The sequence below is a fragment of the Bombina bombina genome, chromosome 2, assembly GCF_027579735.1.
Source record: "Bombina bombina isolate aBomBom1 chromosome 2, aBomBom1.pri, whole genome shotgun sequence".
Taxonomy (NCBI): Eukaryota; Metazoa; Chordata; class Amphibia; order Anura; family Bombinatoridae; genus Bombina; species Bombina bombina.
In genome coordinates this window covers 1,354,536,684-1,354,552,232 of record NC_069500.1, presented here as the reverse complement: position 1 = coordinate 1,354,552,232, position 15,549 = coordinate 1,354,536,684, and the positions used below count along the sequence as shown (strand labels likewise).

Sequence of the window (15,549 nt, the reverse complement as noted above, 5' to 3'; positions counted from 1 at the left end):
TGGATTGTTGACAATCTTGACAGATGAAATCTCTCTCTTGGAGGAGAGTATTTGAAGTCCAGAAGGTATCCCTGAGATATTATCTCTAGCGCCCAGGGATCCTGAACATCTCTTGCCCAAGCCTGGGCGAAGAGAGAAAGTCTGCCCCCCACTAGATCCGATCCCGGATCGGGGGCCCTCAATTCATGCTGTTTTAGGGGCAGCAGCAGGTTTCCTAGTCTGCTTGCCCTTGTTCCAGGACTGGTTAGGTTTCCAGCCTTGTCTGTAGCGAGCAACAGCTCCTTCCTGTTTTGGTGCAGAGGAAGTTGATGCTGCTCCTGCTTTGAAATTACGAAAGGAACGAAAATTAGACTGTCTAGTCTTGGCTTTGGCTTTGTCCTGAGGCAGGGCATGGCCTTTACCTCCTGTAATGTCAGCGATAATCTCTTTCAACCCGGGCCCGAATAAGGTCTGCCCTTTGAAAGGTATATTAAGCAATTTAGACTTAGAAGTAACATCAGCTGACCAGGATTTTAGCCACAGCGCCCTGCGTGCCTGAATGGCGAATCCTGAATTCTTCGCCGTAAGTTTAGTAAGATGTACTACGGCCTCCGAAATGAATGAATTAGCTAGTTTAAGGACTCTAAGCCTGTCCGTAATGTCGTCCAGAGTAGCTGAACCAATGTTCTCTTCCAGAGACTCAATCCAGAATGCCGCTTCAGCCGTGATCGGCGCAATGCATGCAAGGGGTTGCAATATAAAACCTTGTTGAACAAACATTTTCTTAAGGTAACCCTCTAATTTTTTATCCATTGGATCTGAAAAAGCACAGCTATCCTCCACCGGGATAGTGGTACGCTTAGCTAAGGTAGAAACTGCTCCCTCCACCTTAGGGACCGTTTGCCATAAGTCCCTTGTGGTGGCGTCTATTGGAAACATTTTTCTAAATATCGGAGGGGGTGAGAACGGCACACCGGGTCTATCCCACTCCTTAGTAACAATTTCAGTAAGTCTCTTAGGTATAGGAAAAACCTCAGTACTCGTCGGTACCGCAAAATATTTATCCAACCTACACATTTTCTCTGGTATTGCAACTGTGTTACAATCATTCAGAGCCGCTAACACCTCCCCTAGTAATACACGGAGGTTTTCCAGTTTAAATTTAAAATTTGAAATATCTGAATCCAGTCTGTTTGGATCAGAACCGTCACCCACAGAATGAAGCTCTCCGTCCTCATGTTCTGCCACCTGTGACGCAGTGTCTGACATGGCCCTAATATTATCAGCGCACTCTGTTCTCACCCCAGAGTGATCACGCTTACCTCTTAGCTCTGGTAATTTAGCCAAAACCTCAGTCATAACAGTAGCCATATCCTGTAATGTGATTTGTAATGGCCGCCCAGATGTACTCGGCGCTACAATATCACGCACCTCCCTGTGAGCGGGAGATGTAGGTACTGACACGTGAGGCGAGTTAGTCGGCATAACTCTCCCCTCGTTGTTTGGTGAAATTTGTTCAATTTGTACAGATTGACTTTTATTTAAAGTAGCATCAATACAGTTAGTACATAAATTTCTATTGGGCTCCACTTTGGCATTGCAACAAATGACACAGGTATCATCCTCTGAATCAGACATGTTTAACACACTAGCAAATAAACTTGTAACTTGGAAATACAATTCAATTAGAATAATATTAAAACGTACTGTGCCTTTAAGAAGCACAGAAGATCTATGACAGTTGAAAATTAATAAATTGAAACAGTTATAGCCTCAATCCTTGTAAATAACACAACTTTAGCAAAGGTTTAATCCCATTAGCAAAGATAACAAATTCTGAAAGCAGGAAACAAATTACAGAATAAACGTTTTTTATCTCAGTCAAACTATAATTCTCACAGCTCTGCTGAGAGAAATTACCTCCCTCAAAATAAGTTTTGAAAACCCCTGAGCTCTGTAGAGATGAACCGGATCATGCAGGGAATACAATGAGTTGCTGACTGAAATATTTGATGTGTAGTAAAAGCGCCAAAAAACGGCCCCTCCCCCTCACACACAGCAGTGAGGGAGAACAGAAACTGTCAGAAAACAGATTAAGCAACTGCCAAGTGGAAAAATAGTGCCCAAACATTTATTCACTCAGTACCTCAGTAAATGAAAACGATTTTACATTCCAGCAAAAACGTTAAACATAATCTCTAGTTATTAAACAGCTTTATGTATTTCTTACAGTGTAATTCTAGTGAAGTACCATTCCCCAGAATACTGAAGTGTAAAGTATACATACATGACATTATATCGGTATGGCAGGATTTTCTCATCAATTCCATTGTCAGAAAATAAAAACTGCTACCTACCTCTATGCAGATTCATCTGCCCGCTGTCCCCTGATCTGAAGTTTACCTCTCCTCAGATGGCCGAGAAACAGCAATATGATCTTAACTACTCCGGCTAAAATCATAACAAAAACTCTGGTAGATTCTTCTTCAAACTCTGCCAGAGAGATAATAACACACTCCGGTGCTATTTTAAAATAACAAACTTTTGATTGAAGATATAAAACTAAGTATAATCACCATAGTCCTCTCACACATCCTATCTAGTCGTTGGGTGCAAGAGAATGACTGGGAGTGACGTAGAGGGGAGGAGCTATATGCAGCTCTGCTGGGTGAATCCTCTTGCACTTCCTGTTGGGGAGGAGTAATATCCCAGAAGTAATGATGACCCGTGGACTGATCACACTTAACAGAAGAAATTGACAATAGAAGTAAATTGGAATGTGGTTTAAAATTGCATGATCTATCTGATTCATACAAGTTTAAACGGGACATTCTGGTGATAAAAATTACGTGATCTAATTTATTTTTACACTAGCGATGCTGCAACAACCCAGCTCTGTGACTAGCACTGCTGATGTGATCAGCTGCAGTTTCTGCTCTGGACCAGCAGTGCCTGCCTGTCCTGAGCGGTACTTTAACTATGTGTTTAGTCCCTTTGTGGGGGTTAAATACTAAACTGCAGCAGCATTACTAGTGATAAAATGACCTGCTCTAGAGCATGTCATTTTATTACTAGAATAGCCCTTTAATTTCGACTTCACTATCCTTTTAAGGATGAACTCCAAAACAGTCCAATTTCTATGTAAAAAATGACAAATAATCCTTTGTACAGTCACTTGAAGGATCTTCCATGTGAAAGCAGGTCTGGCGTCTGTACCCAGTAAAGTTAAACATTACACCCCACTTTTGTACCAATTCCCATTGCTTATTTATCTTCTGAGGTAAAAATCTTCTCTCACAATAGAAATAGAAACCCTTAAAGGATCAGTAAATACAGAAGCTTTTCATAATCAACAAATGCATGATAAAAAGACAATGCAATAGCACTTAGTCTGAACTTCAAATAAATGAGTAGTAGAATTATCAAACAGATTTCAGTTATGTCTATTTCCACTCCTGTATCATGTGACAGCCATTAACCAATCACAAATGCATATAAGTATATTCTGTGAATTCTTCTACATGCTCAGAAGGAGCTGGTGACTCAAAAAGTGTAAATATAAAAAAGACTGCATATTTTGTTAATGAAAGTAAATTGCAAAGTTGTTTAAAATTGCATGTTCTATCTGAATTCTGAAATTTCCCTTTAAACTGATATACTAAGAAATACTTAGAATTATGTGCAATCTTACCCTCAACGGCCTGCTCAATACCCTTTAGCCGGGCATAAGCAGTGTTTATGTCCAACGTGAAGTTGTCTAACTGTTCCTGAGAAAGACGCCTATATTGCATTTCTTGCTCTGAGAGTTTTTCTGATAGTGACTGAAATCAAAAGAATGCAAAGACGTTTAGAATAATTATTAGCAAGGTCAACATGTGAAGAATTAATTTACTGTAGTTTTTTCTCTAGGTGCATTATTCTGTATTTAATACTTTTGTCTTGGTTAAGTTAATGGTGAAACAGGCTTCTTTTTTTGGCTATACAAAAAGAAAAACAAAATGTATACTTACCTGATAAATGTATTTATTTCTTGACATGGCGAGTCCACGGATCATCATCAATTACTGTTGAAAATATATCTCCTGGCCAGCAGGAGGAGGCAAAGAGCACCACAGCAAAGCTGTTAAGTATTACTTCCCTTCCCACAAACCCCAGTCATTCGACCAAAGGAAAAGGAGAGAAAACATAAAGGATGCTTACCTGATCATTTCATTTCCATCGATGGGAGGAGAGTCCACTGCTTCATTCATTACTTGAGAGAATTAAGAACCTGGCCACCAGGAGGAGGCAGAGACACCCCAGCCAAAGGCTTAAATACCTCCCCCACTGCCCTCATCCCCCAGTCATTCTGCCAAGGGAACAAGGAACAGTAGGAGAAATATCAGGGTATAAATGGTGCCAGAAGATTAATATAAATTTAGGTGCGGGCGGGTGCAGTGGAATCTCCTCCCATCGATGGAAATGAAATAATCAGTTAAGCATAATTTATGTTTTCCATCTTAATGGGAGGAGAGTCCACTGCTTCATTCATTACTTGTGGGAACACCCAAGCTCTATAGGACACTAAATGAAAAAAACGGGAGGGTAAAAGGAGGCGGACCCTATACTGAGGGCACCACAGCCTGCAGAACCTCTCCCAAAAGCTGCTTCCACCGAAGCAAAAACGTCAAATATATAAAATTTTGCAAAAGTATGTAAGGAAGACCAAGTGGCCGCCTTACAGATCTGCTCCATAGAGGCCTCATTCTTAAAGACCCAAGAAGAGGCTACAGCTCTAGTCGAGTGAGCCGTAATCCTCTGAGGAGGCTTGTGACCCGCTGTCTCATATGCCAGACGGATCATACTCCTCAACCAAAATGATAGAGAAGTATTTCCCCAAATACACAACAAATAAAAGACAAAGTCTGTCTAAACTCTTTCGTGGCCTGAAGATAAAACTTCAACGCCTGAAACACGTCCAAATTATGAAGTAACCTCTCCTTCGAAGAAGGGTTAGGACACAAAGAAGGAACCACTATTTCCTGATTGATGTTACGACTCGACACTACCTTGGGAAGGAATCCCAATCCAATGCGAAGAACAGCCTTATCGGCATGAACAGCCTTATCGGCATGAAAAAAAAAGGACCTTGAACCAGCAGATCCCTGTGACAAGGAAACTTCCACAGCGGAGATGACTACATCGCCACCAGATCCGTAAACCACACGGGGCCATGACGGAGCAAATCGGAATAGCTGAAGCTTGCTCCTGCTTGATGCGGGCCACTACCTGAGGTAGAAGAGGTAACGGAGGAAATATGTAAATCAGGTTGAAGTTCCAGGGTACCGCCAAGGCAAATATCACCTCCGCCTGAGGATCCCTGGATCATGACCCGTATCTGGGTAGCTTGTAATTGAGTCTGGACGCCATGAGATCTATCTCCGGCGTCCCCCATCTGGTGCAGATCTCCGCAAACATCTCGGGATGGAGGGACCATTCCCCTGGATGAAACTTCTGACTGCTCAGAAAATCTGCTCCCCAACTGTCCACACCTGGAATGTGGATTGCTGAGAGCGAACAATTGTGAGTTTTAAACCACTCCAGAATCTGACGCAAACTTGCAACGTCTCTGGTCTGTCAAGAATATCTGCATGACTGAAGAATCTATTATCGTACCCAGAAATTCCACCCTGTTGCTGGGGACCAATGAACTCTTTCCTTCGTTTATCTTCCACCCGTGGGACCGAAGGAGGAGGAGGAGAGCTCTCAAGTGATTCTCCGCAAGACTGTAGGACGGAGCCTGAACCAGGATATCGTTCAGATAAGGAGCCACTGCAATTCCTCCCTACTGCGAGAAGAGCTCCCAGAACCTTTGTGAAGACTCATGGGGCAGTCGCCAGACCAAACGGAAGGGCCACAAACTGAAAGTGCTGGTCCAGGAAGGTGAACCTTAGAAACCTGAAGTGATCCTTGTGGATTGGAACATGAAGGTAAGCGTCCTTCAGGTCTATAGCCATCATGCATTGCCCTTCTTAAACCAGGGGCAAAAATCAACCTGATCGTCTCCATCTTGAATGATGGGACTGACAAAAATTTGTTATGGGCCTTTAGGTCCAGAATTGGATGGAGCGTGCCCTCCTTTTTTGGGACCACGAAAAGGTTTGAATAATACCCCAGACCTCTTTCTGCCTAAAGTCTCCCTAAGTGTGATGCTGGAATCCAGACGTGGACCCGTTGCTCAGTGTGCCTAGAGGGATATGGCTGTACGTCACTGGCGAGGCCCACAATAGGCCGAAACGTACATCTGAGGTTTTGCTGTTTCTCTCGTTCAGAGCGGGATTGCCTGGTATTTCGGGGCTGGACTGTACTGTGAAGTCAGGATCAGACTGATATGCACATGTTGAGCAAAAAAGAGGCTGCTTCTTGGGTGGTAACTAGCCACAGAACAAGCTATTATGCTATTGTTCGTTCCCAGGTTGAGCGCTTCTCTCTTTTTATTTATGCTCTTTCTGCCATAGGGACTGGGACAATTACCCCGAGAGATGAGAGATCCCTCAAACACCCTAGGAAGGCGTCTCTCTTTTCTGGTCTTGAAGATATGTTTGACAGGAGGAATCTGCCTCTGGACGGAAAGACTTGAAACCTATCCTGTAGCCCTGGGAAACGACCTCCAGAACCCAAGGGTCTATAACGTCTCTTCTCCAAACCTCCGCAGAGATAGTCTGCCCCCTACATGGTCCGAGGATGGACCGGGTGCCACCCCTTCATGCCGACTTTGATTCGGCAGGCTTCTTGTTCTGCTTGGACTTGTTCCAAGAGTTAGCTGGCTTCAAAGATCCCTTGGACTGCTCCGCCTTTGCGGCAGGCTGTTGGCACTGAGACTTGATTGCACAAAAGGGTCGAAAAGTAGAACCCTTAGGTTTAGCCTTCTTATCCTGAGGCAAGAAGGCACCCTTGCCACCCATGGCCGTAGATATAATACAATCCAGTCCCGGACCAAACAAAACTTTCCCCTTGAATAGGAGGAAAAGCAAACGAGATTTAGAAGTCATGTTAGCAGACCACGACTTAAGACAGAGCCCTGCAGGCTACAACAGAAAACCCTGATGTCTTAGCATTCAGGCGAATAATCTGCATGTTAGCATCACAAATGAACGAATGAGCCTCTTAAGGCCTTGATTCGTTCTAAAATCTCATCGAGAGGAGTCTCCACATTGCTGATAGAGCGTCACACCAGTAAGTAGCCGCACCAGCCACCGCAGCAACTGCCGCTGCTGGTTAAAAAACGAACCCCGTAAGTTGGAACATCTTCCGCAACATCGACTCCATCTTTTTATCCATGGGTTCCTTGAAAGAGGAGCTATCCTCTTGCGGAATAGTCGTTCTCTTAGCGAGCGTGGAGATAGCACCATCCACCTTAGGGACGGTTCCCCACAGTTCATTCTTAATAACGTTAGCCATTTTAACTGGAACCGGGAAGGCCTGGGGCACTACCCTGTCCTCAAAAACCCTATCCAGTTTAGGGATCGAAGGTTCCTCCGGTAGTTTCGGTTCAGCAGAAAGCGCAAATGCTCCATCTTAAATTTAAAATCAGGCTTTTTGTGTATCTAAAAAGTTCATCAAAGCATTTGTAAGTAATTGGAGATAAATTACTGAGGGCTGTGTTCTTTATCCTTATATTTATGTTGTGATAAATTACGGTTTCACAGTTACCTCTTCGTATCCTCAGTAAGCTTAATTTGTAGAAAAGGAATGTTCCAAGCAGTGTTTAGGGGCCAGCAACCCTGGCTTTATCAAGATCTTGATAAAGCCAGGGTTGCTGGCGAAACATGTTGATATCTGTGTGAACACCAAGAAAGAAAAAGCCTGTTTTTTTCCTGCGTACAGAAGTACTTAAGTGCAGGAGATTGAGGAACTACAAACAGAATAGCTAACTTGCGCAAGTTACAGAAACAAAAGGATTGTCTAAAGTTTGGTGCTGTAATCAGAGCACTTACTACAAGGACCAGTGACAAGGTAACACAACGGAAAATTACCTACCGGAACCCCCTTGTCTGAGAGTCAAACTGAGGACACATAGGAACCACCGGGAAGCCGTGAGTAGTAACAGCTCACAAGAGAGGGTAAGAAAATCACCCCTAAACACTGCTTGGAACATTCCTTTTCTACAAATTAAGCTCACTGAGGATACGAAGAGGTAACTGTGAAACCGTAATTTATCACAACATAAATATAAGGATAAAGAACACAGCCCTCAGTAATTTATCTCCAATTACTTACAAATGCTTTGATGAACTTTTTAGATACACAAAATTACAACCAATATAAGTAAACAGCCATTGTGGGGACACCATTTATAATCAGCCTTGCATTTAAATTGTTTTAACTAATTGTTAGTTTTTGCTACATATTTGTAATTTTAAAGTTGATGAAATATAGATATAAAATATCGAATAGAGACAAATATTATTAATTGTGTTGAAATAAAAGAATACATTCTATCTAAAATCTTTGAACAAAGGATACAAAAGAGCAGATAAATCCTTTTATTGGTGTATGAAACAAATGTATATCTGAATTTTAGAAATTTTATGAATTGATCGATATAGTGTTGCAACACTTAGGGATTGTGATTTATTTTATCTTGGTATTATCATGTTTTTATTTTGAAAATAAATTGTAGAAGAATTTTACACTTATTCTGTCCAAGGTCCATTTTTTTCTACATATTTAGCCAACGACTTCCATACACACCTTTATCCCTTTTGCAGATTAAGCGCCTAATCTCCATAACTTTTTCACAGAAGGACTTTAAGAACAAGGTTAAGACTCCAGGGAGGAGTAACAGGTTTAAACACAAGCCTGATTCTGACCAAGGCCTGGCAAAAGGATTGCACATCTGCCAGACGCTTATGCAATAAAATAGACAATGCAGATATTTAACCCTTCAAGGTACTTGCTGACAACCCGTTCCCCAGACCTTCCTGGAGAAAAGACAAAGTCCTGGGAATCTCCTTCATGGCAAAGGAACTCCAATTCCCTCCCTGGTGGTTGATCACCAACAAAGACGAGCAGCACCACCAATCTCTTCAACAGATTTATTAAAGCTAATACAGCTTAAACAACCAGACCTCAAAACATACATCATTTTGGAGCTAGTCCTTTGTCATGTATGTAAGGACTATCTCCGAAACGTTGTATTTTTTGTGGTCTGGCTGTTTAAGCTGTATTAGCTTTAATAAATCTGTTGAAGAGATTGGTGTTGCTGCTCGTCTTTTTTGGTGGGGGGGGGGGGGATTTTGGAAATTTGGATTGTCTCCCTGGTGGTTGATGTAAGCCACTGAGGTGATGTTGTCCGATTGGAATCTGATAAACCGGACCAACGATAGTAGAGGCCATGCTGACAGAGCATTGAAGATAGCTCTTAACTCCAATATGTTTAAGGGGAGAGAGGACTCTTCCTGAGACCACAGGCCCTGAGCCTTTAGAGGGCCCCAAACAGCTCCCCAGCCTGACAGGCTTGCATCCATAGTCAGAATTTCCCAGGAGGGTCTCAGAAAGCAAATGCCCCGAGACAGATGTTCCTGTGACAACCACCATTGACGAAGCATACAAAGCTGCAGCGGTCAAAGATGGAACAGAGCAAAAGGAATAATGTCCATGGATGCCACCATCAGACCAATCACCTCAATGCATTGAGCCACAGACGGATGAAAGGTAGACTGGAGAGAAAGGCAAGAATCTTGTCTTTTCTGACCTCCGTCATAAAAATCTTCATGGAAAGGAAATCTATTATAGTAGATAGAACAAGAGAACTTTTTCCAAATTCACCTTCCACCCATGGGAAAGTAGAAAACAGAATTTATGTTTACCTGATAAATTACTTTCTCCAACGGTGTGTCCGGTCCACGGCGTCATCCTTACTTGTGGGATATTCTCTTCCCCAACAGGAAATGGCAAAGAGCCCAGCAAAGCTGGTCACATGATCCCTCCTAGGCTCCGCCTACCCCAGTCATTCGACCGACGTTAAGGAGGAATATTTGCATAGGAGAAACCATATGGTACCGTGGTGACTGTAGTTAAAGAAAATAAATTATCAGACCTGATTAAAAAAACCAGGGCGGGCCGTGGACCGGACACACCGTTGGAGAAAGTAATTTATCAGGTAAACATAAATTCTGTTTTCTCCAACATAGGTGTGTCCGGTCCACGGCGTCATCCTTACTTGTGGGAACCAATACCAAAGCTTTAGGACACGGATGAAGGGAGGGAGCAAATCAGGTCACCTAAATGGAAGGCACCACGGTTTGCAAAACCTTTCTCCCAAAAATAGCCTCAGAAGAAGCAAAAGTATCAAACTTGTAAAATTTGGTAAAAGTGTGCAGTGAAGACCAAGTCGCTGCCCTACATATCTGATCAACAGAAGCCTCGTTCTTGAAGGCCCATGTGGAAGCCACAGCCCTAGTGGAATGAGCTGTGATTCTTTCGGGAGGCTGCCGTCCGGCAGTCTCGTAAGCCAATCTGATGATGCTTTTAATCCAAAAAGAGAGAGAGGTAGAAGTTGCTTTTTGACCTCTCCTTTTACCGGAATAAACAACAAACAAAGAAGATGTTTGTCTAAAATCCTTTGTAGCATCTAAATAGAATTTTAGAGCGCGAACAACATCCAAATTGTGCAACAAACGTTCCTTCTTTGAAACTGGTTTCGGACACAGAGAAGGTACGATAATCTCCTGGTTAATGTTTTTGTTAGAAACAACTTTTGGAAGAAACCCAGGTTTAGTACGTAAAACCACCTTATCTGCATGGAACACCAGATAAGGAGGAGAACACTGCAGAGCAGATAATTCTGAAACTCTTCTAGCAGAAGAAATTGCAACTAAAAACAAAACATTCCAAGATAATAACTTAATATCAACGGAATGTAAGGGTTCAAACGGAACCCCCTGAAGAACTGAAAGAACTAAATTGAGACTCCAAGGAGGAGTCAAAGGTTTGTAAACAGGCTTAATTCTAACCAGAGCCTGAACAAAGGCTTGAACATCTGGCACAGCTGCCAGCTTTTTGTGAAGTAACACAGACAAGGCAGAAATCTGTCCCTTCAGGGAACTTGCAGATAATCCTTTTTCCAATCCTTCTTGTAAGGAAGGATAGAATCTTAGGAATCTTAACCTTGTCCCAAGGGAATCCTTTAGATTCACACCAACAGATATATTTTTTCCAAATTTTGTGGTAAATCTTTCTAGTTACAGGCTTTCTGGCCTGAACAAGAGTATCGATAACAGAATCTGAGAACCCTCGCTTCGATAATATCAAGCGTTCAATCTCCAAGCAGTCAGCTGGAGTGAAACTAGGTTCGGATGTTCGAACGGACCCTGAACAAGAAGGTCTCGTCTCAAAGGTAGCTTCCAAGGTGGAGCTGATGACATATTCACCAGATCTGCATACCAAGTCCTGCGTGGCCACGCAGGAGCTATCAAGATCACCGACGCCCTCTCCTGATTGATCCTGGCTACCAGCCTGGGGATGAGAGGAAACGGCGGAAACACATAAGCTAGTTTGAAGGTCCAAGGTGCTACTAGTGCATCCACTAGAGCCGCCTTGGGATCCCTGGATCTGGACCCGTAGCAAGGAACTTTGAAGTTCTGACGAGAGGCCATCAGATCCATGTCTGGAATGCCCCACAGCTGAGTGACTTGGGCAAAGATTTCCGGATGGAGTTCCCACTCCCCCGGATGCAATGTCTGACGACTCAGAAAATCCGCTTCCCAATTTTCCACTCCTGGGATGTGGATAGCGGACAGGTGGCAGGAGTGAGACTCCGCCCATAGAATGATTTTGGTCACTTCTTCCATCGCTAGGGAACTCCTTGTTCCCCCCTGATGGTTGATGTACGCAACAGTTGTCATGTTGTCTGATTGAAACCGTATGAACTTGGCCCTCGCTAGCTGAGGCCAAGCCTTGAGAGCATTGAATATCGCTCTCAGTTCCAGAATATTTATCGGTAGAAGAGATTCTTCCCGAGACCAAAGACCCTGAGCTTTCAGGGATCCCCAGACCGCGCCCCAGCCCATCAGACTGGCGTCGGTCGTGACAATGACCCACTCTGGTCTGCGGAATGTCATCCCTTGTGACAGGTTGTCCAGGGACAGCCACCAACGGAGTGAGTCTCTGGTCTTCTGATTTACTTGTATCTTCGGAGACAAGTCTGTATAATCCCCATTCCACTGACTGAGCATGCACAGTTGTAATGGTCTTAGATGAATGCGCGCAAAAGGAACTATGTCCATTGCCGCTACCATCAACCCGATCACTTCCATGCACTGAGCTATGGAAGGAAGAGGAACGGAATGAAGTATCCGACAGGAGTCTAGAAGCTTTGTTTTTCTGGCCTCTGTCAGAAATATCCTCATTTCTAAGGAGTCTATTATTGTTCCCAAGAAGGGAACCCTTGTTGACGGAGATAGAGAACTCTTTTCCACGTTCACTTTCCATCCGTGAGATCTGAGAAAGGCCAGGACTATGTCCGTGTGAGCCTTTGCTTGAGGAAGGGACGACGCTTGAATCAGAATGTCGTCCAAGTAAGGTACTACAGCAATGCCCCTTGGTCTTAGCACAGCTAGAAGGGACCCTAGTACCTTTGTGAAAATCCTTGGAGCAGTGGCTAAACCGAAAGGAAGCGCCACAAACTGGTAATGCTTGTCCAGGAATGCGAACCTTAGGAACCGATGATGTTCCTTGTGGATAGGAATATGTAGATACGCATCCTTTAAATCCACCGTGGTCATGAATTGACCTTCCTGGATGGAAGGAAGAATAGTTCGAATGGTTTCCATCTTGAACGATGGAACCTTGAGAAACTTGTTTAAGATCTTGAGATCTAAGATTGGTCTGAACGTTCCCTCTTTTTTGGGAACTATGAACAGATTGGAGTAGAACCCCATCCCTTGTTCTCTTAATGGAACAGGATGAATCACTCCCATTTTTAACAGGTCTTCTACACAATGTAAGAATGCCTGTCTTTTTATGTGGTCTGAAGACAACTGAGACCTGTGGAACCTCCCCCTTGGGGGAAGCCCCTTGAATTCCAGAAGATAACCTTGGGAGACTATTTCTAGCACCCAAGGATCCAGAAACATCTCTTGCCCAAGCCTGAGCGAAGAGAGAGAGTCTGCCCCCCACCAGATCCGGTCCCGGATCGGGGGCCAACATTTCATGCTGTCTTGGTAGCAGTGGCAGGTTTCTTGGCCTGCTTTCCCTTGTTCCAGCCTTGCATTGGTCTCCAAGCTGGCTTGGCTTGAGAAGTATTACCCTCTTGCTTAGAGGACGTAGCACCTTGGGCTGGTCCGTTTCTACGAAAGGGACGAAAATTAGGTTTATTTTTTGCCTTGAAAGGCCGATCCTGAGGAAGGGCGTGGCCCTTACCCCCAGTGATATCAGAGATAATCTCTTTCAAGTCAGGGCCAAACAGCGTTTTCCCCTTGAAAGGAATGTTAAGTAGCTTGTTCTTGGAAGACGCATCAGCCGACCAAGATTTCAACCAAAGCGCTCTGCGCGCCAAAATAGCATTGATTCTGTCCATAATCTCCTCATAAGGAGGAGAATCACTATCGACCGCCTTTATCAGCTCATCGAACCAGAAACATGCGGCTGTAGCGACAGGGACAACGCATGAAATTGGTTGTAGAAGGTAACCCTGCTGAACAAACATCTTTTTAAGCAAACCTTCTAATTTTTTATCCATAGGATCTTTGAAAGCACAACTATCCTCTATGGGTATAGTGGTGCGTTTGTTTAAAGTGGAAACCGCTCCCTCGACCTTGGGGACTGTCTGCCATAAGTCCTTTCTGGGGTCGACCATAGGAAACAATTTTTTAAATATGGGGGAGGGACGAAAGGAATACCGGGCCTTTCCCATTCTTTATTAACAATGTCCGCCACCCGCTTGGGTATAGGAAAAGCTTCTGGGAGCCCCGGCACCTCTAGGAACTTGTCCATTTTACATAGTTTCTCTGGGATGACCAACTTGTCACAATCATCCAGAGTGGATAATACCTCCTTAAGCAGAATGCGGAGATGTTCCAACTTAAATTTAAATGTAATCACATCAGGTTCAGCTTGTTGAGAAATGTTCCCTGAATCAGTAATTTCTCCCTCAGACAAAACCTCCCTGGCCCCATCAGACTGGGTTAGGGGCCCTTCAGAAACATTATTATCAGCGTCGTCATGCTCTTCAGTATCTAAAACAGAGCAGTCGCGCTTACGCTGATAAGTGTTCATTTTGGCTAAAATGTTTTTGACAGAATTATCCATTACAGCCGTTAATTGTTGCCTAGTAAGGAGTATTGGCGCGCTAGATGTACTAGGGGCCTCCTGAGTGGGCAAGACTCGTGTAGACGAAGGAGGGAATGATGCAGTACCATGCTTACTCCCCTCACTTGAGGAATCATCTTGGGCATCATTGTCATTGTCACATAAATCACATTTATTTAAATGAATAGGAATTCTGGCTTCCCCACATTCAGAACACAGTCTATCTGGTAGTTCAGACATGTTAAACAGGCATAAACTTGATAACAAAGTACAAAAAACGTTTTAAAATAAAACCGTTACTGTCACTTTAAATTTTAAACTGAACACACTTTATTACTGCAATTGCGAAAAAACATGAAGGAATTGTTCAAAATTCACCAAAGTTTCACCACAGTGTCTTAAAGCCTTAAAAGTATTGCACACCAAATTTGGGAGCTTTAACCCTTAAAATAACGGAACCGGAGCCGTCTTGAACTTTAACCCCTTTACAGTCCCTGGTATCTGCTTTGCTGAGACCCAACCAAGCCCAAAGGGGAATACGATACCAAATGACGCCTTCAGAAAGTCTTTTCTAAGTATCAGAGCTCCTCTCACATGCGACTGCATGCCATGCCTCTCAAAAACAAGTGCGCAACACCGGCGCGAAAATGAGGCTCTGCCTATGCTTTGGGAAAGCCCCTAAAGAATAAGGTGTCTAAAACAGTGCCTGCCGATATTATTATATCAAAATACCCAAATAAAATGATTCCTCAAGGCTAAATATGTGTTAATAATGAATCGATTTAGCCCAGAAAAAGTCTACAGTCTTAATAAGCCCTTGTGAAGCCCTTATTTACGATCGTAATAAACATGGCTTACCGGATCCCATAGGGAAAATGACAGCTTCCAGCATTACATCGTCTTGTTAGAATGTGTCATACCTCAAGCAGCAAGAGACTGCTCACTGTTCCCCCAACTGAAGTTAATTGCTCTCAACAGTCCTGTGTGGAACAGCCATGGATTTTAGTGACGGTTGCTAAAATCATTTTCCTCATACAAACAGAAATCTTCATCTCTTTTCTGTTTCTGAGTAAATAGTACATACCAGCACTATTTCAAAATAACAAACTCTTGATTGAATAATAAAAACTACAGTTAAACACTAAAAAACTCTAAGCCATCTCCGTGGAGATGTTGCCTGTACAACGGCAAAGAGAATGACTGGGGTAGGCGGAGCCTAGGAGGGATCATGTGACCAGCTTTGCTGGGCTCTTTGCCATTTCCTGTTGGGGAAGAGAA

At 43.4% G+C, this 15,549-nt stretch overlaps 1 protein-coding gene across 4 annotated transcripts in view; it reads right to left on the bottom strand.

The window, feature by feature from the left end:
* IMMT (inner membrane mitochondrial protein) overlaps nucleotides 1–15,549 on the bottom strand; it is a 138,739-nt gene that overhangs the window by 4,832 nt on the left and 118,358 nt on the right. For all 4 annotated transcript variants that reach the window (XM_053704263.1, XM_053704264.1, XM_053704265.1 and 1 more), the window contains exon 13: nucleotides 3,671–3,800. In XM_053704263.1, the coding sequence (XP_053560238.1) occupies nucleotides 3,671–3,800 (130 nt within the window). The remainder of the gene's footprint in view (nucleotides 1–3,670; nucleotides 3,801–15,549) is intronic.